We start from the raw sequence: 27850 nt of genomic DNA, 5'->3' as shown, positions 1-27850 counted from the left end.
GCCAGTCTTCCGGTTCCACCTCTCTGACAACCGCTCACCTCACCCTCCTTGGCATCTTTATTTCAAACGCTCTGTCCTTTTGTTTGCACGGGTTCCTGTGTCACATTCTGTGTTCCCATTTTTAATTGGAGAATAAGGGACTGCGTTATTCTACCCACAGGCCTAGCTGAGGGGATAGGGAGGCCGTGCCTACCTCCAAGGCTCTACGAAGTGAAGCAGGCGAGAATGTGCAGTCGTCGAGGCCAGAGCACCGGGCCTCAGCTTCTCCTTAAGACCCTGAGTCCTCCTCTGGGGACCACCCCGTTGTACCTGGAGGAGAAAATGCCCGCCCAGGAGGGAAGGGTTGGCCCCCAGAGAGCCCGCTGCGAAGTGAGTTTGCGCACTGCGGAGTGACTCCAGCGCGGCTCTGCCAGTCCGCGGGGCTGGCGGGGAGCAGGTTCGTGCACCGCGGGCTCTGCATGCAGAGGCGGGAAGCGCCCGCAGCCCGGCAGCCGGCCCCGCGGGAAGGCGCAGCCCGGGCTTCCGAACCCTGTGAACGAACGCGCAGGTTCCTGGTCTTCCAAATGGGCAGGAGTCGTCCTACCCGCCTGGGGTGGGAGGCCACATGGGGGCACTGCGCCCGGGAGCGGTCCCGGGTGTTTTCCAAATGCCCACTGCTGCTCTCATCCGTACCAGCGATGATCAAGAAGGGGCCTGGTCGCCCGGGGAGGTGCCCCGGTCCGACTTGACTCCGGGGACAACGCCGGGCGACGCCATCTGCGCAGGTCCCGGAGGGCCGCTTGTGTCTGTGTGCAGGGCGTGCTGTCTGTGGAAACGCGAGGGCACACTAGCACTTTCCTGTATGTATCATTATACTTCAATTTTTAGGAAGTACATTAGGAGGGCCTGCACCAGCCAAATTCGGAGATTAAAGCTTTTAAGCGGGAAGCACGCGCCCCGTGCTGTCCCTTTAAAGCGTTGGGCCGGCCCGAGGCATTCTGGCCGCTGCCGCTGCCCGTAGCGCTCCTCCGAGAGGCCGGCTTTGTGAGCTCGCCCCGCCCCCCGGACACCGCCCCCCTCCCCTCGCGCACGCGCACTGCGCCCCCGCCGCCTGGCGCCCGCCCGAGCTGCCGCCTCGTCGAGCTGAGTCCGCGCTCCCGCCCAGGCGGCGGCCGACGCGACGCCCCGAGCGCCCGGCCCCGCCGCCGCGGCCCGGCAGGTAAGCGGGTAGCCGCCCGGCCCGGGGAGCGCAAGGCGGGCAGCGGGGCGGCGCCAGGAGCCGCCAAACCACCCCCGGCCGCCGCACGTGTTCCCCGCCGGGCCTCGGGCCAGGCCCAGCCCCGGGCGCTGCTCCAGCTGCAGCGGCCCCGCCCGGGACCCCCGCCCTGGCCCCTCGGTGGACGGCTGCGCGCGTAGGCCCCTCCACCCCGTCCGCCCCCACTCGCGCCCCCACCTCCGCTTCCCCGGCGGGCCACTGACAAGGCCAGAGCGCCGGCACTGGGGCCTCTTTCCCGCAGGCGGCGTACCGGCCTCACATCGCCCCTCTTCCTCCTCTGCCCCTTCAAGGAAGGACCCCAGACCCACCAAGCCACTCAGTCCCTGGACGTGGTGCGCTTCCCCTCCTCGTAGAAACGCCCCCAGCCCGCTCCCGCCGCTCACCCCAACCCGAGGCAGCCAGGCTGCAGTTCGCTAGGTGGGGTCCTGGGGTGCGGGTCCTCGGTCCTAAACGGGGGGCCCACCGTGCCTCCTCGCGCGGGGCCGCAGACCTGTCCTGGCCGATCTGCGAGAGCCATTTTGAGCGGTTACGTTCCGGGACCAAACTGAGGTCGGCCTGTTATTTATCGCTAACGACACTCCCTGCTGTCTCGCTTGCAAGTTTCCACTCACCCAGGTCCGTTTACCCATCTCTTCAAATGCTAGTTTAATCTGTGACCTGGGCAGGTGCTGTGCTAGCCGGTGGGGAAGACAGGTAAGCGAAGGACCCAGGCGGGAGCCTGTCCAGGATCTCAGAGAGGTAGAGCCGGGTTCCCACCTGTGTTGGGCTGGCCACCTGGCTGGTGTTGAAGATGCAGATTAATTCTTGTCTTTGCACACAGTGTGCTCTCCTGACTGCACGCCGCAGGCAGGTTCCTGGGCTGGATCTCAGGGACTGAGGGACTCAGGCATCAGCCTGTGGCATGCAGTCCAGGAGGCCATACTGAGATTTGGTTGCTGGGCTTCAGGTGGTCAGGCTTACCTGGATGAAAAGCAGTGGCTGCTAGGTGGAGCCAGGCAGCAGCTGGTCTAGAGGTCACCTCCTCATCACCGTGCCTGTAACCTCGGTCCCCCCCCTTTCCTCAGTATCAAGTCTCCAACCTTCCTGTTCCCTCAAAATGATTGTTCCACAGAGACACCTGGTTGGTCATGAAAATGCCAAGCCTTGGCCCAGCGCGGTGGCTCACGCCTGTAGTCCTAGCACTTTGGGAGGCTGAGGCGGGCGGATTTTCTGAGGTCAGGAGTTCGAGATCAGCCTGGGCAACATGGCGAAACCCTGTCTCTACTAAAAATACAAAAAAGTAGCAGGGTGTAGTGGTACGCACCTGTAATTCCAGCTACACAGGAGGCTGAGGCACAAGAATTACTTGAACCCGGAAGGTGGAGGTTGTAGTGAGCCGATATCGTTCCGCTGGACTCTTTGGACTCTGTCTTAAAAAAAAAAAAAAAAAAAAAATGCCAAGCCTAGATGCCACTACTGAGGTAGAAACTTGGCAGGTGTGTTGGGTCAAGAAATTGCATCTCTCTCCCTACCACCACCACCACGGAATTTTTCACTCTTTGGCCCAGGCTGGAGTGCAGTGGTGCAATCTTGGTTCACTGCTATCTCTGCCTTCCAATTTCAAGCGATTCTTCTGCCTCAGCCTTCCCAAGTAGCTGGGATTACAGGGACCCGCCACCACACCGGCTAATTTTTGTATTTTTAGTTGGGACGGGGTTTCTCCATGTTGGCCAGGCTGGTCTTTATCTCCTGGCCTCAGGATCTGCCCGCCTCCTGCCTTGGCCTCCCAAAGTGCTGAGATTACAGGCGTCAGTCACCACACCCTGCCACTGTATTTTTTTTTTTTTTTGAGACGGAGTCTCGCTCTGTCATCCAGGCTGGAGTGCAGTGGCGTGATCTCGGCTCACTGCAAGCTCCGCCTCCCGGGTTTACGCCATTCTCCTGCCTCAGCCTCCCGAGTAGCTGGGACTACAGGCGACCGCCACCTCGCCCGGCTAGTTTTTTGTATTTTTTAGTAGAGACGGGGTTTCACCGTGTTCGCCAGGATGGTCTCGATCTCCTGACCTCGTGATCCGCCCGTCTTGGCCTCCCAAAGTGCTGGGATTACAGGCTTGAGCCACCGCGCCCGGCCTGCCACTGTATTCTTAAAAGTCAGGTTAAGGTTGTTTTGTTTGTTTCTTTTAAATGTTAATGGTTTTTGAGCCCAAAGGGTTGGGCAGGTTGGGCTTGAGCTGGGAGGGGCTGGGCACCTTTTTTGTAAGACCGCCTACCTGTTGTTCCTCACGTGAGGGTGTTTCCAGGTGTCTACCCTCACCTAGGTGAGTTGATGCTGACGGAGCTGCTCGGCCCTCTGAGCTGCCTGTTTACCTTCTGTTCCTCTGGTGTTTCACTTGGGTAGGGCATGGCCACACTTCACTCAGCTTTTGCCCTGGCCTCGCTGTCTCACGCTAGGACCTTTGCAGTGGACTTTGCAGCTTTTTGCTTGGATTTCCTTAGTTCCTCTCTCTCCTTGTATTTGTCCAGCCTGCCAAGGAAAAGGCAGCAGTTGGGTTAAACTGGCATGGCCAGGTTGCACTGATGACAAGCACCACGTAGCTGGCATTTACTGAGGACAGGTTTTGTACTGGCACTTCGTCCCCTGGGCAGTGCTACAGGGCCTGCCCCTCCCCTCCCCCACTCTTGTACAGTACTCGGCCCTAGATGCAGCGCAATCCGTCTTTGCGCAGGGAATCTTTGCTGCAGGTGAAATGGAGCGGTGGCCACACCTGTTCTCTGCAAAGTGGGTGTTGTAATTTCTCTGCCTTCCTCTTGGATGAAGACTTTGAGACGTGCTTTTTGATGCCTTCCATTTCGCGTTAGTGTTACAAGCAGCCTGTGCAAGATTTCAGTTGAAAGCTCCAAGCTAGAATTTCCAGTGTGTAAACTCATTAGATGGATGGTAGCGCTAGCTTCCAGGATTCCGACGGCCAGTGGTATTTGCAAGCGTGTCTCAGTGGCTTTCCCTTTTAATAACGCCGTCCCTCCTTTCTGAGTAACCTGTTGTGCTTTTATGAGATGTATTCAAGTAATGAATCTATTCCCGTGGTAGAGGAAACTAGCTGCTTACTGTACAGATTTGGGGTCATTTTCACTGTCAAGGTGAAACCCATTGAACTGCAGTCTTTTTTCGTTCCCCTGCAGTGTGAGTCTTGCTCATAGAATATCGTTGGTGGACTTGAGGCTGCTTTTTCAGAAGGCAGGACGTGGAAGTTCCAGCAGGCAGAGCATGCACGCGCCTGCAGCCTGTGCATGGAGGCGCTGGAGCCCACCCATGAGGCGTAGACCACTGGGTGCCTGCGCCTGTGTTTTCAAACATGTCTGTGAACGTGATTGCATCACTTGGGGTGCATTTTAGGATTTGGATGTGCTGCCAAACTTCTACACTCTGAAGCGCAGTCATCTGCCATTTGGCGTGTTAGCTTTCTGTCAGGAAACCCTTTGCCGTTCTTTTTTCAATGTGTCCAGGACTCTGAAGAAAATTGCATTTTGTTTGCACAAACTGCTGCATTCCTGCAGACCTCTGGATGACAAAACAAGAAGCGCCCTTGAGGGTGAGGTGTTTCAGTGTGATCACAAAAGGGGCGAGCACAGGGTGTCAGCGGAGCAGCTGGAAAGTATTAGCAACGACTTAGGGTCATTAATAGGGTCCTCGATTTGGAATGGTTTGTTTGCTGCAGGGCTCAATATGGTACTCAAATGTTTTTCTTTTCATCCTTTTTCCTGGAAATCCATTTTTAAAAATATGATTTGTTTCTTGGCTTCCTGTTCTGCATCTCAGCAGACTACCTCTGTCACCAGGTCCCTCCGTCCACGTTCCTTGTGCGGCCAGCGTCAGAGCCATGGCAACGGAGGAGAAGAAGCCCGAGACCGAGGCTGCCAGAGCACAGCCAACCCCTTCGTCATCCGCCACTCAGAGCAAGGTGCGTGCCCAGGGGCTCCTTGGGCGCCTTCCGGGGGCAAATATGCTTAGAGATTCTTGGAAACATTTCAAGCTCATAAGCCTTGTCTTCCCTACTCAGTTAAATGTCACTGCTAATTTTGATTTACTGACCACATACCTAATGAGTGCTTGTTACCTGCTGTGCCAGGAATCCCCAGTCTGTCACCTGGAGGAGGGAACAGATTCTCGGTCCTGATTGTGAGAGTCTCTAGGACCCAGAAGACATCTCTCCATAGTTGCCCCCACCCCGGCTGCGATCCTGAGGCACAGGCAGATCTGCACGCCCTCCTGTAGACCTTTAGCAAAGGGAGCAGGGCCTCGGGTGTGTGTGGGGTGGGGGCGGTGGGACGCTGGACCAAGGCTGGAGCTGGTGGGGGCCTCCTGTGTTGTAGCAGGATCAGAGGTGGGCTTGAGGTGGGGTGATACATTGAGGGGGCCTCAGATGTTTCTGGCTCGGCTGGTGCTGTTGGTACTGAGTTTGGGGACTACAGAAGAGGTCTTGTGGGGAAGTAGTGGGCTCCGATTCAGATGTGTTCCACTTGAAAGGTGACGTCCACATAGGGATTGGTGGAAGGCACTGGGCATGTGGATTTGGAGCTCTAAAGATCTGAGCTGAAATTAAATGGTGGAGTCACAATCCAAACTGGTCACGAGTGGAACGCACAGTGGTGGTAACTTTTCGCTAACTGGTCTCTCCCGCAGCCTACACCCGTGAAGCCAAACTATGCTCTAAAGTTCACCCTTGCTGGCCACACCAAAGCAGTGTCCTCTGTGAAATTCAGCCCGAATGGAGAGTGGCTGGCAAGTTCATGTACGTAGCACTGAGGTCCTTAGCTGCTGGGAAAGGCGGTCTGAGCTGCAGACAACAAACCGGCTGGGGGTGGCTGGCTTCCTCACCTGCCGCTGGGGGGCTGTAGCAGGTGGGCGTGTCTCCTCCTAGAACTGTGACCTTAGTGCCGATTGAAATTGCCCGTGGGGGCTGGGCGTGGTGGCTCACACCTGTAATCTCAGCCCTTTGGGAGGCTGAGGCGGGTGGATCACAGGGTCAGGAGTTTGAGAGCAGCCTGGCCAATATGGTGAAACCCCGTCTCTACTAAAAATACAAAAAAAAAATTAGCCAGGCATGGTGGCACATGCCTGTAGTCCCAGCTTTTGGGAGGCTGAGGCAGGAGAATCACTTGAACCCGGAAGGTGGAGGTTGCGGTGAGCCGACATCATGCCACTCCACTCCAGCCTGGGTGACAGAGCGAGACTCCGTCTCAAAAAAACGAAAAAAGAAATAGAAGAAGTTGCCCGTGGGCCCTTGGAGGGAGGGGAAGGGGACTGGTCCTCTCGGGGATGTGGCCGTGCGGAATGGGTTCTGAGCCATGTGGTTCATGCTGATCATCTGGGGCTCATGTGGGAAAAGCCCAGACTTTGGATTCTGGATGACTGGACAACTGTGTCTTGCTCTTAGCCTCCGATCCTTTTGTTTTCTTTCAGCCGCTGATAAACTCATTAAAATTTGGGGCGCGTATGATGGGAAATTTGAGAAAACCATATCTGGCCACAAGCTGGTAGGTTTCAGCCCCGTGCGGTAATGTTGACTGTTGAACAGGGTGGCTCCTAGTGATCAAGGGGTCAGGGCTGCTTCGAGAGCTGTGGGTTCAGGTTTAAATTTCCACGTTGTTTTTTTAGAGTTATTTGCATCTTGAACTTTTAACGCAAATACATTTGACTTCCCACGGAGGAGTGTCTGTGAGGCTGGCAGAGCTGCGGAAAGCCTGCTGTTTTCCTCCAGGGCCGCGTGTCTTTTGTAAGGTTAAGGCTAGTGAGAAGATTTCCTGAGGGCAATGGGGATGTTTGGGATTTTGACCTTTTGCTAACCGGTCCTACTTTGTCCTGGCAAGTTACTGACCCTGTTTTTTCTCCCCAAGGGAATATCCGATGTAGCCTGGTCGTCAGATTCTAACCTTCTTGTTTCCGCCTCAGATGACAAAACCTTGAAGATATGGGACGTGAGCTCGGTAAGCAACACTCAGCGCTCCTCTCCAGGGGAGACCGGCAGCGGGGCACAGGGCGGGTGGTGGGGACTGGGTTGACTGCTCGGTAAGCAGCACTCAGTGCTCCTCTCCAGGGAAGACTGGCTGCAGGGGCATGGGGCGGGGGCAGGTGGGGGAGGTCGAGTTGACTTCGGGGAACAGCCAGTTGCTGGCGGGGCATCAGGCATGCTCTGAGCTGTCAGGCATTGATGAATGTGATCCGACACTTATGTTTGGGGAAATAAGCACTGGAGTAATACTACTAATACTCTTGTTTTAGGGGAAGTGTTTGAAAACCCTGAAGGGACACAGTAATTATGTCTTTTGCTGTAACTTCAATCCCCAGTCCAACCTTATTGTCTCAGGATCCGTGAGTGTGGCCGGGGTGTCTTCCCTGGGGGAGGTGGTGTTGGATGTTGGGAAGGCTGTTGAACTTGCTTGTAGCCACTGTGGAGAAGGCAGGTGGGGCCCGAGTCCTTTCTGTGCTGTTTGTGGGGAGGATGGACTGGTGGCAGGTCTTGGGTTCTGGGGAGGTTTGCTCCTTCTCCTTCCTGTAGAATCACTGTCATTTCTTCTTTTGTGTTCAGTTTGATGAAAGTGTGAGGATATGGGATGTGAAAACAGGGAAGTGCCTCAAGACTTTGCCAGCTCACTCGGATCCAGTCTCGGCCGTAAGTCCTGCTGACACAGACGGGGTGGTGTCCGGCACTACGTGCCTCTGATGCTGGATGTGGCCAGCTGTCTCCCCGAGGGGCGTAAGCCTGGACGTTGCCTGTGCCTATCTGATTCCTGCTGTCATGCCACAGTCTAGAGCATTCAGGTTGGAGGCTGGGACCTGAGAGATGAGTCCTGTGTGCAGTAGAGGGATGGCAAGGGGGTGGTGAGGTGTCAGTGGGGTGCCCTGTGGTGAGCACCAAGGGGCCTTTCGTGCAGGCTGGATGAGGGGTGGGCAGTGGCCACAGGCGTTCAGAGGGTAGTGTACCCTGAACTGATGCATGGGACAGGAAGGGCGGCCAGGCTGAGAAGGGTGCTGGGAGTGGGAGTGTAGGTGAAGTGTGAGTTTTGAGTGGAGTTAGCTCTGGGCGGGGATGGCCCAGTCCTGGTGGGAACAGTTGGAAGCTGGAGCTCTCTGGAGAACAGGCTTTGCAAAGGAACACATCCTGCCATTCTGCTGTTGCTGTACCACTGTGCACAACAAATGACCGAGAGGCCGAGCATGGTGGCTCACACCTGTAATCTTAGCACTTTAGGAGGCCGAGGTGGGTGGATCACTTGAGGTCAGAAGTTTGAGACCAGCCCGACCGACATGGTGAAACCCCGTCTCTACTAAAACTATGAAAATTAACTGGGCGTGGTAGTGAGCGCCTGTAATCCCAGCTCCTGGGGAGACTGAGGCAGGAGACTCGCTTGAACCTGGGAGGCAGAGGTTGCAGTGAGCCGAGATCGTGCCACTGCACTCCAGCCTGGGCAACAAGAGCGAAACTCCGTCTAAAAAGAAGAAAACAAGAACAAATGGCCGAGAGTTAAAGTGTATGCAGTATCACAAACCGCTCCATTTCAGAGTGGCCAGAAGGTTCTTCTGTTAACAAAGTGCATGAGGCAGTTTCTCGGCGAAGCCTGCCCTTCGTTGAGAAGCGGAAGGAAAGGTGGATGCAGCGTTTGTGCCATGCTGCCCGCCAGTGTGGCATTCATTTTCTGTTGTCTTGGTGGTGAATGGGTTTAAGCATTTTTACCCTTGCAAGGCTTTGCCCGAGTGAGATGGCAGGCGAAGCCCTGGTACTGGCTGGATGGGTAGTGTGTCAGGCCAGGGCGGGGTGCGGTGTCTGAGCCCCGCACATAACCGGGCCACAAGGCCCTCGCAGGCCCAGTGTCACCGCTGCAGGGAGGCTGTTTGCTGTGGGAATGTCATCATGTGGCCCTGTGCTTGTGGCTGTGTGCTCGTGGGCCCAGCCCCTTGGTGCCAGTCCCCTGCCCTTCAGGGCACCTTGGGTCACAGTCAGCAGAACTGACTTTCAGACTGGGCTGACAAATGAACACTTGTGAAGTAACCTGAGAAAGGGGTTCGCTGGTGGCCTTTGAGTTGGAAGAAAGAATTCCATGAGCATCCTAGAGGCCAAAGATAGTGCAGGTGGGACTCGCAGGTGATAGGCAGGATTTTAAAAGTCTTTTTCCTACGAAAGTAGTTTGCTCATAAAAAGACAAAAACAAAAACAGGTTGGGTGCCATGGCTCCCACCTGTAATTCCAGCACTTTGGGTGGCTGAGGCAGGAGGATCCCGTGAGACCAGGGGTTTGAGACCAGCCTGGACAACAGAGTGAGACCCTGTCTCTATACAAAAAGCAAAAAATTAGCCAGACGTGGTGGTGTGCACGTGTGGTCCCAGCTACTTGGGAGGACAGGGTGGGAGGATTGCTTGGGCTCAGGAGTTTGAGGCTCTGGTGAGCAAGATGGTACCACTGCACTCCAGCCTGGGTGACAGAGTGGGACCCCATGTCTTAAAAAAAAAAAAAAACTACAAAGGTGAGCAAATGTAGGAAGTAGAAAATGAATTCCCTGAGTCACCCCTGGGGTCAGCTGCTGGGAGGTGGAGTCGGTCCCTCTGTGGTCTTCTACTTTGCTGTTTTAGGTGCGTCTTTTCCAGCGTAGCTCACTGCTGTCCTTTAAGTAACTGGTACTGCACCACAGCTGCTGCTCTGTAGCCGTCTCCACTGCAGAGAGGTTTGTGGGGGCTTTGTTTTTTCTTTTTTTTTTTTTTTGAGATGGAGTCTCACTCTGTTGCCCAGGCTGGAGTGCAGTGGTGCGATCTTGGCTCACCGCAACCTCTGCCTCCTGGGTTCAAGTGATTCTCCTGCCTCAGCCTCCCAAATAGCTAGGATTACAGGTGCCCACTACCACGACTGACTAATTTTTGTTTTTGTTTTTTTTTTTTTTTGAGACGGAGTCTCGCTCTGTCGCCCGGGCTGGAGTGCAGTGGCCGGATCTCAGCTCACTGCAAGCTCCGCCTCCCGGGTTTACGCCGTTCTCCTGCCTCAGCCTCCCAAGTAACTGGGACTACAGGCGCCCGCCATCTCTCCCGACTAGTTTTTTGTATTTTTTAGTAGAGACGGGGTTTCACCGTGTTCGCCAGGATGGTCTCGATCTCCTGACCTCGTGATCCACCCGTCTCGGCCTCCCAAAGTGCTGGGATTACAGGCTTGAGCCACCGCGCCCGGCAATTTTTGTATCTTTAGTAGAGACAGGGTTTCACCATGTTGGCCAGGCTGGTCTCGATCTCCTGACCTCAAGTGATCCACCCGCCTGGTCCTCCCAAAGTGCTAGGATTACAGGCGGGAGCCACCGTGTCTGTCCTGGGGCACCTTTGATGTCTGCGCACATCTATACTCTTGGACTGCTGGTGTGGGCCTGCTGTGTGAGCAGGGACTGTGCCAGTCCTCTCAGTGGGTGCTTATGTGTAATTCTCACTTGAACAAAAAGGAGTGCAGCGAACATCCTGTTTGCATCTGTGGCAGTTTGTGAAGGATGACTTTGGAGGGGAAATGCAGTAGTCAGGATATGTGTTTAGCTTTTTGACAGGTACATTTTGGAGCTTTAGAGACTTTGAGGCACGTGGCCCCCTGCTTACTGCCTCCCATCCCTGTCCCATCTCTGGCCAGGGTTTGCCCTCTCTGGCCAGGGCTCCTCAGCTGAGGGCCGCTGCCAACCGCCGTCAGCCACAGCCCTCGTGCCCTCGTTGCACCTGGGACCTGTGTTTTTCCTGCCCTGGAGCTTCTGCTACTGCTTGTCTGCCCAGGTGGACTCCACAGAGCCCTTGGAGTGCTCCTTGGCTAGGGGCCTTGCCATCCCCTGCTGGGTTCTGGCTGATTTCCTTATCTATTTCCTTTTTGTTTTAATACTTATTTTTTTATTTATTGAGACGGAGTCTCGCTCTATTGCCCAGGCTGGAGTGCAGTGGCATGATCTTGGCTCCACCTTCCGGGTTCACGCCATTCTCCTGCCTCAGCCTCCCGAGTAGCTGGGACTACAGGCGCCCCCCACCGCGCCTGGCTAATTTTTTTTGTAGTTTTTATAGAGACAGGGTGTCACTGTGTTAGCCGGGATGGTCTTGATCTCCTGACCTTGTGATTTGCCCGCCTCGGCCTCCCTAAGTGCTGGGTCTTTTTTTTTTTTTTCTTTTTGGGCACGGGGTCTCACTCTGTTGCCCAGGCTGGAGTGCAGTGGCGTGATCTTGGCTCACTGCCTCCTCCACCTCCTGGGTTCAAGTGATTCTCCTGCCTCAGCTCCCCTGAGTAGCTGGTACTACAGGTTCATGCCACGCCTGGTTAAGTTTTGTATTTTTTTGTAGAGCCAGAGTTTCACCATGTTGGCCAGGCTGGTCTCGAACTCCTGGCCTCAAGTGTTCCGCCCACCTCGATTTCCCAAAGTGCTGGAATTACAGGCGTGAGCCACCGTGTCCGGCCTCTCTTATCTACTTCCTAGCACTGAACTCTTCTGGCAGCCTTCTGCTAGAATGCAGGGGATGGACTGTATTGCCCCTTGCACCTGAATGTGGATGGAATGGCAGAGCTGGGCCATGTTTGCCAGTGGGTAGTATTGGAATGTGGTTAAGAAGCTGAACAAAGCAAAGCATGGAGTTGGCCTTGTGAGTTTTGGGGACTTGTTTTGTCTTATTACCATCCATCGTAATGGTCTCAAGAAAAGACTTTTTTTTTTTTTTTTTTTTGAGACGGAGTCTCGCTCTATTACCCAGGCTGGACTGCAGTGGCCGGATCTCAGCTCACTGCAACCTCCGCCTCCCGGGTTTACACCATTCTCCTGCCTCAGCCTCCCGAAGAAAAGACTTTTTTTGCACATTAAAGGCAGGGACGAATGTGGTTAGATGGATCCCTGTGAGTTAGAAAAGTACTTTGAGAGGCTGCCAGCCAGATGGTTATGATTAGGCACCTGGCACCGTGAGAGCACCCTGTCAGAGCGGAAACAGGTACTCACCCCTCTCGGTCTGCTGGAGAACATCTAGGGCCGCAGCACCCAGCATGCCCAGCATGGAGGCTGCCAGCCGCATGATGGCCCAGAGCTCAGGCCTGTGTGAGGTACCTGCAGATTTCAGAGACCTGGCACAAAAAAAAAGTGTCTTGTAATAACTTTGTGTTGATTGCGTTGAAATAATATTTTAGATACATTGGGTTACACGTTATCAAAGTAATTTCACTTGTCTTTTTTTTTTTTTTTTTTTGAGACGGAGTCTTGCTCTGTCGCCCAGGCTGGAGTGCAGTGGCCGGATCTCAGCTCACTGCAAGCTCCGCCTCCCAGGTTTACGCCATTCTCCTGCCTCAGCCTCCCGAGTAGCTGGGACTACAGGCGCCCGCCACCTCGCCTGGCTAGATTATTTTTGTATTTTTTTTAGTAGAGACGGGGTTTCACCGTGTTAGCCAGGATGGTCTCCATCTCCTGACCTCGTGATCCGCCCATCTCGGACTCCCAAAGTGCTGGGATTACAGGCGTGAGCCACTGCGCCCGGCCCACTTGTCTTTTAAGCTTTTCTAATGTAGCTTCTAGAACAATTACAATGACACATGTGGCTGGCAGGCTCTCGCAGAGTCTGGCCTAGTGCTTCTCCGGGCGTGCAGCAGCAGGCAGCATGCCCCCGGGACCTGTTCGAAATTTACGTTCTTGGACTCTCCCACCTGGACTGGTCAAATCCGAAGCCCTGGGGATGGGGCCTTGCAGTCTGCCGTAGCAACTCACAGGTGCCTTTGATACGTGTGGATTTGCCTCTGGGGACACATGGCAATGTCTGGAGACATTTTTGGTTGTCACAACTATAGGCATCTAGTGAGCAAAAGAAAAGGTTGCCACTGCACAGAGGCAGCACCACCCCTTCCCCCCTGGAAGAGTCTGGTTTAAAATGTCAATAGTGCCAAGGCTGGGAAACTCCAGTCTGGACAGTAGAAGCAGACAACCTCAGTCCCATACCCAAATCATTAAACCATGGCTTCCTTGTGTGACTTGACTTCACCCAGGAAATGTATCAGCACCGATAGCCTGAGACAATGCAGTTTCCAAAGGTGCTGTTTGCTTGTGAGAAGGCTTATCCTTGGCTGGGTGCAGTGGCTCATGCCTGTACTCCTAGCACTTTAGAAGACCAAGGTGGGAGGATCATGCGAGCTCAGGAGTTCAAGACCAGTCTGGGCAAGATAGGGAGACCCTGTTTCTCTTATTAAGAAAAGAAAAAAAGGGCCGGGCGCGGTGGCTCACGCCTGTAATCCCAGCACATTGGGAGGCTGAGGCGGGCGGATCACGAGGTCAGGAGATTGAGACCATCCTGGCTAACACGGTGAAACCCCATCTCTACTAAAAATGCAAAAAATTAGCCGGGCGTGGCGGCGGGCGCCTGTAGTCCCAGCTACTTGGGAGGCTAAGGCAGGAGAATGCCGTGAACTCGGGAGGCAGAGCTTGCAGTGAGCCGAGATCGCGCCACTGCACTCCAGCCTGGGTGACTGAGCGAGACTCCGTATAAAAAAAAAAAAAAAAAAAAAAAAAAAAAAAGAGGTGGGCGCGGTGGCTCACGCCTGTAATCCCAGCAGTTTGGGAGGCCGAGGCGGGTGGATCACTTGAGGTCAAGAGTTCAAGACCAGGCTGGCCAACATGATAAAACCCAGTCTCTACTAAAAAAAAAAAAAAAATACAAAAATTAGCTGGGCGTGGTGGCGTGTGCCTGTAATCCCAGCTACTCAGGAGGCTGAGGCACGGGAATCACTTGAACCCGGGAGGCGGAGGTTGCAGTGAGCTGAGATCGTGCTCCAGCCTGGGTGACAGAGGGAGACTCTTTCTGAAAACAAACAAAAATGGGCCGGGCGCGGTGGCTCAAGCCTGTAATCCCAGCACTTTGGGAGGCCGAGACGGGTGGATCACGACGTCAGGAGATCGAGACCATCCTGGCTAACACGGTGAAACCCCGTCTCTACTAAAAAATACAAAAAACTAGCCGGGCGAGGTGGCGGGCGCCTGTAGTCCCAGCTACTCGGGAGGCTGAGGCAGGAGAATGGCGTGAACCCCGGAGGCGGAGCTTGCAGTGAGCTGAGATCCAGCCACTGTACTCCAGCCTGGGCGGCAGAGCGAGACTCTGTCTCAAAAAAAAAAAAAAAAAAAAGATACCTCAATTTTTGTTTTTTTTTTTTTTTTTCTCACGATCAGGTAAGCAGTCGTGTCCATGACTTAAAAGTAAGTTTTTGTCTCTTCTCCCTCTCCTTAATTCTTAGGTTCATTTTAATCGTGATGGATCCTTGATAGTTTCAAGTAGCTATGATGGTCTCTGGTAAGTGAAAATATTTTACTTCATTAAGCAATGAGTACTAAGGGCCAGCCCTTGCACCGTTCCTGCATCTGGGGGTACAGCAGTGACGACAGACCCAAGTCCTTAACTTCCGAAGCTTCTCTGCTGGCCACACTGCAGACGTGTTCACAGATATGCAGTGCAGTTTCGGGGTTGGCAGCACAGGTGGCGAGGCGGCATGCCTGGGAAGATGCCCTTGCTGTTAGGGTGGGTCAGGGAGGGCCTCCTCCATCAGACTTCAGCTCCGTGTAGACGCTGACGTGTGCTGTTCACACACTCGTGGAAAATGGGTGTTTGGACCCCTTGAGGTGAAAGCTGTGCTGCTTTGGGGGGATGTTGAGTGTGCCACCATGCCCGTGAGGACGCGTCACCATGCCGGGCAGGCGAGCCCGAGCAGATGGCAGTGTGGAGAAGGGCAGGAGGAAGAGTGACGGTCTCCTGCGGAAAGCCCACCTAGGTCTCAGCAGACGTTTGTAGTGCTGGGACTTGGTAATCTGTGTCCAGCACTCCTCGGGAGACACAAGGGCAGTGGAGAAGTAGAGTTAACTCAGCGAAATGTCTGATGGGAGCGAGTGCGGGGAGTGGAGTGTTTGGGTTGTGTTTTGGGTGTGGGGCGGACAGCATCATAACTTGTTCAGATTGGTCTCTAGGGAGGAGGGGGACAGGGGCAGCCACCGGCGGAATTGAAGATCTTACTAGGACTTCCTGCAGGGAGCCCTCAGGTGGACACGCACACTTGAAATCTCTTTCCTGGTCTGACTACCCAGTGACTGTTGGCATGGGGATCCCCGTCTGTAGTCGCCAGGCATGACCCCCCGTCGGTTTTGAGTAGACGGGTGTGGTGGGAGAGGGTCGTAGTCGAGTTGCACCCGACCACCGGCCCGGCCTCCCTATGGGCTCTGCAGCACACACTTCCGGGCCATCGCCTCGCGAGGTTCAAGATGCAGTTGCAGCACTGTGATGGCATTTGGGGCTGAGGTCACTGGAAAGTGCTGTGGCAAAAATTAGGTCATCTGGAGCCCACCATTGGCCAGTAGTGTCCACGGTTAAAGCCATTGTTTACACTTGACCATTTACCAGCTTATTATAAAGGATACAGTTCAGGAACAGCCAGAGGTAAGGGGTGCACAGGGTGAGCTATGGGGGAGCGTGGAGCTGCCAGGGCCTTTGGTGCCACCATCCCGGCACCTCTGTGTGTGTGTCACCAACAGAAGTGAGCACGGGACAGTCTCAGAATTACTCATGGACTTGGCTCTAAGAACTTTCTAAAGAAATCAGAAAAAGTACACCAAGGAAATGAGGAGGGAAATGGAAAACAAATGAGACCATTGATGATATAAGGTGTGTTCTTCGATGAGGCTGGTAATGAAAACCTTTTAAGCCCCATAATGGGAAAAGCAAAATAAGCAAGATTTTAACTAGGAAGTGGGTGGAAGCACTGCAGGGGGAGGAAGCGGTAGTCAGAAGACTCTCATCCAGGCTGAGCAGTGCCTCGGCTCCAGCAGTGAGCTCGCTACAGCTCCTAAAGGGGCCCCGGGCATGGCACCTCGAGGGACCAGTCACCGCTGAAGAGACTGGAAAAGGGGATCGAAGGCCTAAAGAGAACATCATTCCCTGTGACTTTATACCTGAATCCAGTTAAATAGCAGACAGACCACAGACGGGAGGGAGCTCCCTGGTTCATTTTCTTGGATTTAGCATGACCTTGCTACCTGAGCCTTGATTGCTGGTCCCAGAGGAAAACCACAGAGGGCAACTCACTGGTGAATGTTGATGCCAGGATTCCAGAGGAAGTAGCAGCCTCCTGAGCCTACCGTGCCCAGAAAGGAATTCCCACAGCCAAGTAATGCAACATTATTGAATAATGAAAGGATTATCACGTAAACATCAGGACAAGTAATTCAACATTCGTTATTGGATAATGAAAGGATTATCAAGTAAACATCAGGAAACCCATGATCTAATTCTGCCGACAGATTAAAGGCGTTAAATGTCCCTGTGATTAATCAGTAGAGGTCAGAAAGGCGCCTGATTGATAATACCCAGCAGCCAACCCTTCGGCGAGATGGAGCAGTATTGTTGACTACTTACTGGTAACTAATAATTTTCACGTGTGGTGACACGCTAAAACTATTTCTGTGAAAATCCGAAGTGGGACAGGTGTGAGTGTTTCCCGTGTTACTCAGCACTGTTAGGAGTTTCTAGTTAGTGTAAGAAAATGAAAAAAAAGTCCTATGAAAGTTGAAGAGAGATATACATCTTTGTAGATATGTTTGCGTGTTTTCAAATATTTAAATGCCACCAACACTGCTTTTCAAATACCCATTTAACCCTGTGACGTGGGTACTGTCAGCCTTGCTTTTCAGCCAGGGACACGTACCACGGTCTCTCAGTTGGTCAGCGCAGGACCCAGACCCCGTGTCAGCTCTGGAGTCTGGGCCTGGAACCCCCAGCCCTGCTGGCTGTGTGGTGTGATCTCGCGTTTAGTGCCATCAGTGCTTGAAAATTGACTGTTTTTCTCTTTACTAGGAATTGCCAGCTAGAAGAAGGGAAAAATGTTTCCATTTTAACTGTGACAAAAATGCTAAGATGTTTAGGAATGTGGCTAGCAAGAAGGAGCAGGACCTATGCAGGAAATGAGAAACGGAACTGGAAGGACACACGGGGCTCAGGTCTTGAGGGTTAGGACATGAGGCGGCTCCGGAGAGGCCCTGCTGCAGTGATTGCGGCGCGAGAGGACGTGAATTTAAGATCCATGGGGCAGCAGGATGGAGCTGTTGCTGAGAGAATTGAGAAGATGCAGAGATGGGAGGAGAGTTGCTGCTTCTGGGTTTTAAAACCCTGGGTGAGGCCGGGCGCGGTGGCTCAAGCCTGTAATCCCAGCACTTTGGGAGGCCGAGGCGGGCGGATCACAAGGTCAGGAGATCGAGACCACAGTGAAACCCCGTCTCTACTAAAAATACAAAAAAATTAGCCGGGCGCGGTGGCGGGCGCCTGTAGTCCCAGCTACTCAGGAGGCTGAGGCAGGAGAATGGCGGGAACCCGGGAGGCGGAGCTTGCAGTGAGCGGAGATCGCGCCACTGCACTCCAGCCTGGGCAACAGCGTGAGACTCCGTCTCAAAAAAAAAAAAAAAAAACCCTGGGTGAAGTGACTGAGGTCCAGTGTGGTCTCGTCCCTGGATTATCGAAGTGTGGGCAGAACAGGAGGTGGGTGTGCAGAGCACAGAGCTCCCGGGGCTTTCCCAGAGGCGGCTTCTCCATGGTGAGAGATGGGAGGGGCCGTGCGTGGCGGCCATAGGGGTCTCATGCTTGGGAATGGCTCGTCCACGTCTGCCCTGAGCCTGTGCTCTGCTGCTGGCATCTGTGCAGTAGAATTGTGGGTGCTAACACAGTGGGCTCTGCTTACAGAATGCGTCTGTATTGGCGGAAATCACAGAAACCCCGAAACTGGAATAATGTAAATGCCTGGCTCATCCCTTCTGGGAATAGTCCAGAAGACTGCTTACGATACTCTTACATTTTTATTTTGAAAGAAGCCCTCTCATTCCTTGTATGTGTTTGCGTGAGCGTGGGCAGATGCCTGCGAGAAGCACTGGGCTGCCGCTGTCCCTCTCCTTCGCCAGGGAGAGTGGAGAGAGCAACAGGCTTGCCCCTCTGTGTTGGGGGTAAACCACAGCTTATGTAGGAGAGATCCAGGGGTACCCCACACATGGTCTGCGCGTGTGTAGCGTGTGTGGACCGTTGATGTTTGTATGGACAGTGTTTAGTCTTTGTCCCTAGAATACAAGAGAATGACTATTAAACGGGTGAAGCATAACTTTTAAAAAAAGGATAGGAAAGGCTGAGTGGGGTGGCTCACGCCTGTAATCCCAGCACTTTGGGAGGCCGAGGCGGGTGGATCACGAGGTCAGGAGATCGAGACCATCCTGGCTGACATGGTGACACCCCATCTCTATTAAGAATACAAAAAAATCTGGCCGGGCGCGGTGGCTCAAGCCTGTAATCCCAGCACTTTGGGAGGCCGAGATGGGCGGATCACAAGGTCAGGAGATCGAGACCATCCTGGCTAACACGGCGAAACCCCGTCTCTACTAAAAAAAAAAACACAAAAAATTAGCCGGGCGAGGTGGCGGCGCCTGTGGTCCCAGCTACTCGGGAGGCTGAGGCAGGAGAATGGCGGGAACCCGGGAGGCGGAGCTTGCAGTGAGCTGAGATCTGGCCACTGCACTCCAGCTTGGGCGACAGAGCGAGACTCCGTCTCAAAAAAAAAAAAAAAAAGAATACAAAAAAATTAGCCTGGCATGGTGGCGGGCGCCTGTAGTCTCAGCTACTCGGGAGGCTGAGGCAGGAGAATCGTGTGAACCCAGGAGGCGGAGCTTGCAGTGAGCCGAGATTGTTCCACTGCACTCCAGCCTGGATGACAGAGCGAAACTCTGTCTCAAAAAAAAAAAGTCGGGGGAAGCATGCTAGTCCTAAAACTTAGATCTGATTCCCAGCAGCCTGCGTGAGGTCGTAACTTGTCTGCTTACACTTTTTTGTTCTCTTTGCTTTGAAGTCGCATCTGGGACACCGCCTCAGGCCAGTGCCTGAAGACGCTCATCGGTGAGTGTGGCTCTCTGCGTGGAGGCTGGGTCTGGGGAGGGCCTCCCCTGCTGGGTCCCTGCTCCTGTTCTTCACCAGCTCCTCCTTCCTTCTCTGTCCTGGGTCTGCCCCTGTAGGAGGAACCTTCCTCCTTGTCCGACCGTTCTGCCAGCTCCTCCTGACCACCCGCTGGCTCTGTTGCTCCCTCTGGTGAAGTTTTCCTGCCGTGGCCTTTCTTCTCTTGGGCCAGTTTGGAGCTCCTCGGCCTGTGCTGTCGGGCCTCACTCGGTCCTCTGCTCACTAGCGTCCTCTGGGCACCCCCATCGCCTCCTGGCTTCGGGCCCCTGCTGTCGCGCCAGCCTCTTGGATCATTCCTTGAGTAGACAGGCTGAGCACCTGCCTATCTGCTGGGGGTGCTGCCGAGGTGATTGGAGGTGCGCTGGGGGCGTGGAGAACAGGCCCGAGGTCTTCACGCCTCGGCAGGAGGAGAGGAAGGAGGGTCGTGGCGTGGCCTGGGTGGGAAGGCCAGGTGCCGGGCAGGGTGCGGCCTGAGGTCTGTGGCGGCCCGGGGTTCGCAGCCGCCCCGTGCAGAGCCTGCAGAAGGGAGCGGAAGGGCTTTCATCTGGGGAGTGTAAAGAAGCCTAGGTTAGACGTGCGGGATGGGGCACACCTTAAAGAGGGAGCTGGGGGCGGACCCCCTGTGTGGGGAGGCACCCCGTTTGCGCTCTTCTTCGCCCTAGTCTGTCGTAGCCTGCTGGCCCAGCTGACACCAAGCCCCACAGACTGGGAGGCTTTCAGTGGGAGGAACGTGTTTCCCCGCAGTCCAGGAGGCTGCAGTCAGGATCGAGGAGGCCTCTTGGCTTATAGGTGCTGCCTTACCCTGGCTTCACACCGGTGTCCCTGGTGCCTCCGTGTGTCCAACTGTCCTCTCGTACGGACACCACCCGGGGCCTCATTTTCACTCTGTTGCCTCTTCGAAGGCCTCGTCTCCAGTACGCCCACCTCTGAGACTCTGGAGGCCTGGGCTTCAGCATGAGTCTCCTTGCCACAGCAGTCTATGTAGCTTCCTGCCTTGTGGGGCCAGCCTTTTGCCATGCATCCCTCCTGAGCGAGATCACACCGTCCTTGGTGTCCCCTGAACGGGCCACCTGTGCTCAGCTGTGTGTGCCACTGTTGTGTGAGCCACGTAACCCTCACGGCCACCTGCGAGGAGGGATGGTGTTCTCCCCCTGCAGAGAGGCCCATTCACTAGCCCAAAGCTCCACAGCAAGCAGGTGCAGGGACCGGGATTCCAGCCTGGGCACAGGTGGTTTTGGGCGCCCCTGAGCCCAGGGTGGGGACAGAGGGGTCGCTGCGTAGCAGTTTTTCCGTCGGCAGCTCCTCAGGTCTAGTGAGTTAGGCCTTTTGGACTTCACTGAGACAGGTCGGCTGATGGTTCCTTCTCTGTGAGCTCTGCCCAGGCAGCCTGGGTTAGGCATGCAGACACATTTGCCCTTAGCTGTGTTAGGGGAGCCTGGCCCCCGGCCCTCACGGTGGCCTCGGCCTGCCTGGCCGTGTGATGTGGGGTGCCCCTGAGGGAGGGCCTGCGTGGCCTCACAGAGTCTCCCGTGCCTTTTCAGTGTGTGTGACCGGGCTGAGGGAGCGGAGACGCCAGGTGCCTGGCGAGGCCAGGCGTCCCCGTGGTGGTAATGCCAAGGGCCGCGTCCTTCCCGGTGCTCGGGACACACCAGCGCGTGCACATGCTCGTTGGTGGCGGGGGGGGGGTCCCTGATGGGGCCTGGGGTGGGAACTGCACCAGGATACACCTTCCTTGAGATTCCCCCCTCCTCACTCGGGCGAGGGGAAACGCCTTCCTCCGGTTGTGAGGGTTGTGGGGTTGTCACGTCCTGAAAACTCTGACCTGTACATGGACAGCTTCTGGGAGCCTTGACTCTTTCAGCTGTGTGAGAAAAAGTGGCTGTACTCTGCCCCCAGGGCTGCAGGGTCCAGCTGATAGGCCTGGGCCTTAGCTGTGGGTGTGACAACAAGTAGATGGGTTGTGTGGGCGCGAATGCCCCTTGCGTCGATAAATTCTTAAAAGGAGAATTTCCAAGGTGACTTCCCCAGCTCTTTTTGCTGCTGGTGGAGTCGTCCCTCCGTTGAGTTGGGCATTCGCCAACCTCATCCCTCCCCTGTGAGGCAGGTGATTCCTGAGAATGGCCACTGCCCGGTGCCCGAGGAGGCCTGTATTCCTAAAGTCCTGGTGTCAAGGGGCCCCCGGGGCCATGGGCTTGAGGTGTCAAGAAGCTGCTCACGGCTAGTGTGCGTGGCTAGGCCACCCTTCGGGGCACCAAGGGGTGGTGGTGCTGGCACTGGTGGTGGTGGCCGACCTCACTCAGATGTCGCACGTGGGGGACGGGGAGCGGGTCCCACCTCCTGTCCCTGCCCAGCTGTCAGCGCCCGCCCCGTGTCACCCGTCTGTTTTTATTGCAGATGACGACAACCCCCCAGTGTCTTTCGTGAAGTTCTCCCCGAACGGCAAATACATCCTGGCCGCCACGCTGGACAAGTGAGTGCTGCGCGGGACCGTGGGGGCGGGCGTGTGGCCTCCCCAGCCAGAGACACCTGCTCGCCAGCGTGAGCCTTCGGAGAGCATGTCGTGGGCTTGGCACGGGACCCAGGCTCCTGCTGGAGCTTTGGCTTCTGGGCAGTGGCCTGTTAGGTCAGAGGGCAGGCCCCTGCCCATCCCTTCCCGAGGCTGAACCTCAGGTCCGACTAAAGGAGGATTTAGGGTCGGTTTTCTGGTTGAGTGACTCTGGCCGGGGCAGGCCTAGCCATCCCGCATGAAGGAGTAGGTGGTCCGGGGTCCTCCAAGGCCCTTTCTGGTTCTGACCTCTGAGGACCTTGGTTTTACCTCTCACAAAGCCGCTGCCCTCCCGGACTGTTCTCTAAGCTCCAGCTTTCCCACGCATGCGGCCTCAGCCCTGTGGGTCCAAGTCTGGGCCCCGATCCTCTGAGGGCTGTGTGATTGGGTGGTAAAACCTGTTCTGGATGTTTCCAGAACCAAGAGGACTTCCTCACCCTTTTGAGGATGACCTGAGTCAGGGACGATAACACCCGTCAGCTTCCTGTTAAAGTCTCTCTTGGAACTGCAAATACTTGCGGCTCTCACACTGTGGCTCCCCAACGCCAAGTCACTGGACTCTGAGCCTGAGGGGCCCTCACCCTGACGGGGAAGGGGGTTGCATCCCCGCTGGCTTTTGCACCTGGCGCTGATGGTGGCCGTGACGTAGTGGCTGCAGAGTTGGGCGTGGGGACAGGACGCCTCCGGCCGTGCCGCCTCACGCCTCTCTCTGTCTTGCAGCACTCTGAAGCTCTGGGACTACAGCAAGGGCAAGGTGAGCTCCCGCAGGCTCGGGCCCCCGTTGTGCGCCGTCCCTGGGTCATGGCCTCTGGTGGGGACAGAGTGGCCCCGCTGATGACAAAGGAGAGGAGCTCAGAGAATCATTTCCACGGGTTTGGTGCAGATTCCTGAAAAACCTGGGTATTCGTAGGGTGGCAGTCTGCAAGTTAAATCTTCGATTGTGTGGGTTTTGTACTTGTACTTTTCAGAAGTAAGTGTAGTCAGTGGTGAAACGCCTTGCTTAGAACGTAGAATTATACAAAATCAAGGGGATCCATGACTCTGTGACCAGCCTGTCCCCTCCTGTTTCAGTGCCTGAAGACGTACACTGGCCACAAGAACGAGAAATACTGCATATTTGCTAATTTCTCTGTTACTGGCGGGAAGGTGAGTCTTATGACCTTGAAGCGTCTCACGCGTTCCCAGCTTACTCTCCCGAGAGGTCACACCTGTTACAGGTTGCTTTACACTCAGACGCTTTTCTGTGCCCACACAATGAATTTCCATTTCAACCAAAGTGCGCTGCGCCAAGCACCGGGGACACCTTGTCCCGTCTGTTTCTAGGTCCAGCTCCTTAATGGAGGCAGGCAGCCTGTTGCCGGGCTCTGCTGGCAGTGCTTGGCCGATGCCTTCCGAGGGGGTTGGGACCCCACAGGTGGAGCTCCGCGGCTCAGGGTGTCCCCGGGTGGGTGCGCTGGCTCCGAGGCTGTCCACCCGCCCCAGCAGGGAGGGGAGTGTTTTCCCGCCCACCCACACTGGTCTCGATGCTGCTTAGACCGGGGTGACTCTCGGGCAGCATGTGTATGACACACAGACTCAGGAAAGGGGGACCTGAGAAGCATCTTCCAGCCTGGAAGCCTCTCCTGGGGCAGGCAGGTGCCTGGCTTCTTTGACCGAGGCCCGTGCTGGGGTAGAGCAGGCGGGGCTGTCCGCACTGGGGGAGGAAGCCTCAGGCCTGGCTGGAGGGCAGGCACGGCTTTTTGGTTGAGTTCAGCCAGGCAGCCACCAGCGGGGTGGGCGTGGGGCGGGGCATAACTGGAGATTCTGCCCCTTCCACATACACGAGCGCTGACCTGCTCTTCCTTGCCCTGTTTTCCGTGCTTGTTGTTACTTAGTGGATTGTGTCTGGCTCAGAGGATAACCTTGTTTACATCTGGAACCTTCAGACGAAAGAGATTGTACAGAAACTACAAGGCCACACAGGTGAGGGCCTGTGCTCCCGCAGCCACGGCTGCCTGTTGATGTGAGGACAGTTCCTGTAGGTGAAGCGTGGTCTGCCCGTAGGGTGCCGTCGTCTTCCCCTTCCCACCTCAGCCCTCCGCTGGCCCCATTGAGGAGCCGCTGCTAAGAGCTCTTGCCCAAGGCATGGAGCTGGTCACTGTGCTGCCCACTCGGACCCAGGGCTCCTGTCTTGAACCCTGTTTCTTCCTGTTCTGCCGGGTATTCTGGTCCGGAAGGTGTGTGTGGCTGTGGGACTTTAGGTGGGTGTAGCGTGTCCCACTTCACGGCGAGCTCCGTTTCCTGGGCCGGGGACAGTGAGGTCATCGCTGCCCCATCCTGGAGGCTCTGGCTCCTTTCGATTACCTGTTCCCTCTCCCAGAGAGACCCCTGCTGCATGCAGGCCTAGTGGGCTCCACAGCGGTGCTGGTTCCCAAGCGACCTGGGGTTGCCCCTCCCTGGGTCCTGGCTGCCCTCTGCAGCCACCACTGCTTCCTCACCCTCTGGCCCTGCATTTCCATGTCTCATGGGGCCAATGAGAGCATGGGGGGGCAAGCCCTTGTGGAAACTGGGGGAGGTGCTGCTTCTCCCTCTGCTCGAGCAGCTTCACCCAGCCTGGGGTCAGCACTCATGTTCCACGGCGGGCCTGCGCCTTCCTCCGGGTCCTCACCGGTGTTCTGGGGTTTCTTTGGTTTATGTAGAAGTTGTAAACTGTGATTTGATGTGGCCGACCTTGCACCAGCCTGTTAGATCTGACCGCCCTGCTCGGGTGGTGGACTTGTCCTCGCTGTGACAGAGCCAGCCCTGTGGAGCGCTCTGAGGCTCAGCATTGGTGGGAGGTGGCGGGAGTGGGCAGCTCAGGGTCCGAGTAAAAGTGGGACATTGTCGATAAAGGACTGAGGACCGTGAGGGGTCTGACTGGGGTCCTTGTGCGCGCTGGCCTCTGAGCCAGTCCTGCTGCCACGCTCCTCCCTGTGGGTGCCGAGCTGCTGCTAGTAGGGGCATGCGGGGCTCCTGGTCTGCAGGCAGGGCTGACACTCCCTGTGGCCTCCTGCCCCTGCCCCCCAACCGGCTGTGTCGCCCTGGTACCAGCTGCTGTCCCCTCGCTCCCCTCCCCTGGGCTCCCTGTGTCGAGGGTGGGCAGCAGCTGCTTGTCCTGAGACCTCCCGGGTGGTGTGCAGGAGCTACCAGCGTTTCTGGGGAGAGGTGGAGCTCAGTCTGGGATGGCGCCCAGAGCACAGGGATGGCTGTTTCTGACTGTGCCTTTGTTTCCAGATGTTGTGATCTCAACAGCCTGTCACCCAACAGAAAACATCATTGCCTCTGCTGCGCTAGAAAATGACAAAACAATTAAACTGTGGAAGAGTGACTGCTAAGTCCCTTTGCGCCTGCCCGCGAGGGACTGTCGGGACGTTGACCCGGATTGGCAAGAAACATGGTGTCTTGGAGGTGGTCCCCAGGGTCTGCGCCTGGGGGTCAGGACAGGGCCTGATCGAGCCTCCTCTTTGAAGATGATTTGGCCGAGCGGAAGGTGTGGACCACCGGAAAGTTCTAAAAGTTGCTGGTGACATTTCTTGCCAATTCTAACACTGTCTAGGGAAGAGTTCCTAGTCTATTGTGTTCAAACAGCGTCAACAAAAATTTTTAATTTTTTATTACAAAAGGGTGAAGTTCAATTTAACATGCGTTGTGTTTTTTCAGTAAACGTTCTGTATCTTTTTGATATTCCATGACCCAGTGCACGCCGTCACCGCCACCGTGGCCCCGCCAGCTGGCCTCCCCTTTGGCCTCGGGCCCTGACTCCTCCATTCCCGCCAGTAGCCGTTGCTAGTGTGTTTTTGTCTTTCTGGAAAGCAGCATTGTGTGGTTGTTTTCCGTGTAAAGAGCCGTTAGTGTCTCGGGAGCTTGTGGTCCACACGTCGACAGCACAGTCACTGCGCACGACGCTCCTGTTTGTCTCAGTGTCCCTGCAACAAGCAGCACCACAGACTGCAATAAAAGGTGGGGTTTTGTGAATGGTTGTGGCAAGTGAGTCCTTGTGAAGCTCGTCTCCATGTGGCTTTCTTGGAGAAAGGCTCCCCTGGGGCAAGAGGGCGGAAGGTTTCTTCGGAAAGGTGGTGCTGAGGCTGGCTGCGCCTGCTCTCTGAAGCCGCCTTCCTCTCTAGGTTCACTGTTCAGTGTTGCTGGGGGAGGAGCGGGGGTGGGGAGGTTCTTAGTTGCGAAGGAGCCAAGCTCCTGATGGGCTCCCGTTGGGATGTGGAGGATGCCTGTGGCATGGGAACGTTCCCTGAGCCCTTCACTCCAGGTCAGATGCCAGTGGGACTGATGCGCCCTATGAGGGCTGCAGGGCCAGCGCTGCCCTTCGGCATCCTCGAGGGGTTGGGTGCTAAGCGCAAGCCTCACTGTCCTTGCCGGAACCCTCACTCGCCCGCCCACCCCTCTGTGCTCCTGGCGGTGCGGCTTCCTGGTGCTCACCTGCACAGCAGTTTACAGTGGAGGCCAAGCTGGCACCTCTGGGGAGCGAGGCTGAAACCTGAGCTCCGTGGAGACCGTTGTGGTGAGGGCTGCCACACAGGGCGGAGCAGGGTGGCCGAGGGCACGGGCGCCTGGGTCTGTCCCACGGGGCAGCGCTTTGGGGTGGTGTAGGCTGTGATGCTCTGGGAAGCCCGCTTGGGTCCTGGGTCTACAGAGGGCCCTGGCCCCGGAGCCCAGCCAACTCTTCCTCTCTCAGGGCCTGGAGTCCTGGGGGAGTCCAGCCGGCTCTGCCTCTCAGGGCCTGGAGTCCTGGGTGAATCCTGCAGGTTTTTGGTTGCACTGGCCCAGGGAGGAAGCGGGGGTTGTCAGGTGGGCTCTCCTGGGGGTCCTGCAGTGGCAGAGGTGAGGAGGGGATTATCCGAGGCATCTGGAGATGTATGTCCTGTGGTTTCCCTTGCCCGTCTGTTTCTGATGAGGTGTACGGATGAGTGACCTGCGCTAAGAAGTGAGTTACCACAGTGAAAATGGGTTGGTTTTTGTCTTCGACGCTCAGGGTCTGGGCGCCTCACATTTGCAGTCTGTTGTGACAGACTCGGGAAGCTCCGTGTGCCAGCCTGCGGCTGCCCTGCTGTGGGGGTCCTGGGGGCGGCGAGCCTCCTTCAGTCTTGTTCTGGGGAGGATGGCCCACTCCGGGGAGGGGGTGTGCTGTGCTGAGCGCTGTATCCCTGAATATAGTTTATTTTTTCTACATTTGAATTCTGTTGTAGATTTATGTAAAAATACATTCTTTTTGAAAATAAAAATTTTCATGTCTTCTAATTTTGTCCTGTGAGAATTTCTTAACTTCAAACGTAGCTGTCTCTGTGGGGTGGGAGGGCGGCCGCCCTGGGGCTTTGTCCCTGGTGGTGGGGGTAGTGTCTGGTGTGCCAGTGTGCCCCACAGGACAGCCCTGGGTTTTTACGGTAACCGTAGGAAAGTCATCTCTTTGTGCTAATTATTCTATGTATTTTGTATTGATTTTTCCACTCTTAGGTATATATCTGTGTGCTAATTACTGACAGTGTTAGGCAGGTAGGCACAGATGAGGAGAGGTCCTCCAAAGTCCTGCTGCCACCACCGTGCTGGGGAGTATCTTCCACGGTATGCCTTACAAACTAACAGGAGCTTTCAGATGTGAAGAGCGTGGCGCCCCCAGGTTCCTTCCTGTCCCTGCTGCAGGAACTTCCTTGTTCATGGGCTCCTTCTGTTATTTTAGTACAAATCCCAGACATTCTACCATGTAAGCGGTGAACGTGTGGTGTCTCAAAATAATTCTCCAGAAGCATTATTACCACAATGCCATTTTCATACCAAAAAAGTTCTCCAACCCTCTGCCTTTTTTTTTTTTTTTTTTTTTTGAGATGGGGTCTTGCTCTGTTGCCCAGGCTGGAATACAGTGATGTGATCATGACTCAATGCAGCCTCAACCTCTTGGACACGAGTGATCCTCCCACCTCAGCCTCCCAAGTAGCTGGGACCACAGACACATGATACCATGCCTGTCTTAATTCTTTTATTTTTGAGACAGGGTTTAAACTCGCCCGGGCTGGAGTGCAGTGGTGCCATCTCAGCTCACTGCAATCCCATATCT

The 27850-nt window shown here is 55.5% G+C and overlaps 2 protein-coding genes across 15 annotated transcripts in view; one reads left to right on the top strand and one right to left on the bottom strand.

The window, feature by feature from the left end:
* The window catches only part of BRD3 (bromodomain containing 3), a 106397-nt gene extending 106045 nt beyond the window's left edge, over positions 1 to 352 (bottom strand). For both annotated transcript variants that reach the window (XM_074016057.1, XM_074016058.1), the window contains exon 1: positions 194 to 352. The gene's annotated coding sequence lies outside the window, so the exon portion shown is untranslated. The remainder of the gene's footprint in view (positions 1 to 193) is intronic.
* WDR5 (WD repeat domain 5) lies at positions 148 to 27039 on the top strand. 13 transcript variants are annotated; one of them, XM_065529891.2, is made up of 15 exons: positions 148 to 369; positions 5072 to 5193; positions 5916 to 6024; positions 6696 to 6769; positions 7130 to 7219; positions 7515 to 7604; positions 7822 to 7905; positions 14491 to 14546; positions 19120 to 19166; positions 20765 to 20830; positions 21618 to 21693; positions 22489 to 22522; positions 22840 to 22914; positions 23643 to 23730; positions 25021 to 27039. In XM_065529891.2, exons 2-15 carry the CDS (start codon positions 5113 to 5115, stop codon positions 25119 to 25121), a joined length of 1071 nt encoding a protein of 356 aa, XP_065385963.1. In that variant the 5' UTR covers positions 148 to 369; positions 5072 to 5112; the 3' UTR covers positions 25122 to 27039. The 13 variants fall into 13 exon arrangements, with proteins under 13 accessions (XP_065385963.1, XP_073872166.1, XP_045230178.1 ...); XM_045374243.2 differs by lacking the exon at positions 148 to 369 and adding an exon at positions 401 to 436; XM_045374238.2 differs by lacking the exon at positions 148 to 369 and adding an exon at positions 401 to 839.
* The last annotated feature ends 811 nt before the right edge of the window (positions 27040 to 27850 follow it).

The sequence above is a fragment of the Macaca fascicularis genome, chromosome 15, assembly GCF_037993035.2.
Source record: "Macaca fascicularis isolate 582-1 chromosome 15, T2T-MFA8v1.1".
Taxonomy (NCBI): Eukaryota; Metazoa; Chordata; class Mammalia; order Primates; family Cercopithecidae; genus Macaca; species Macaca fascicularis.
This window is presented reverse-complemented; position numbering and strand designations above follow the sequence as displayed.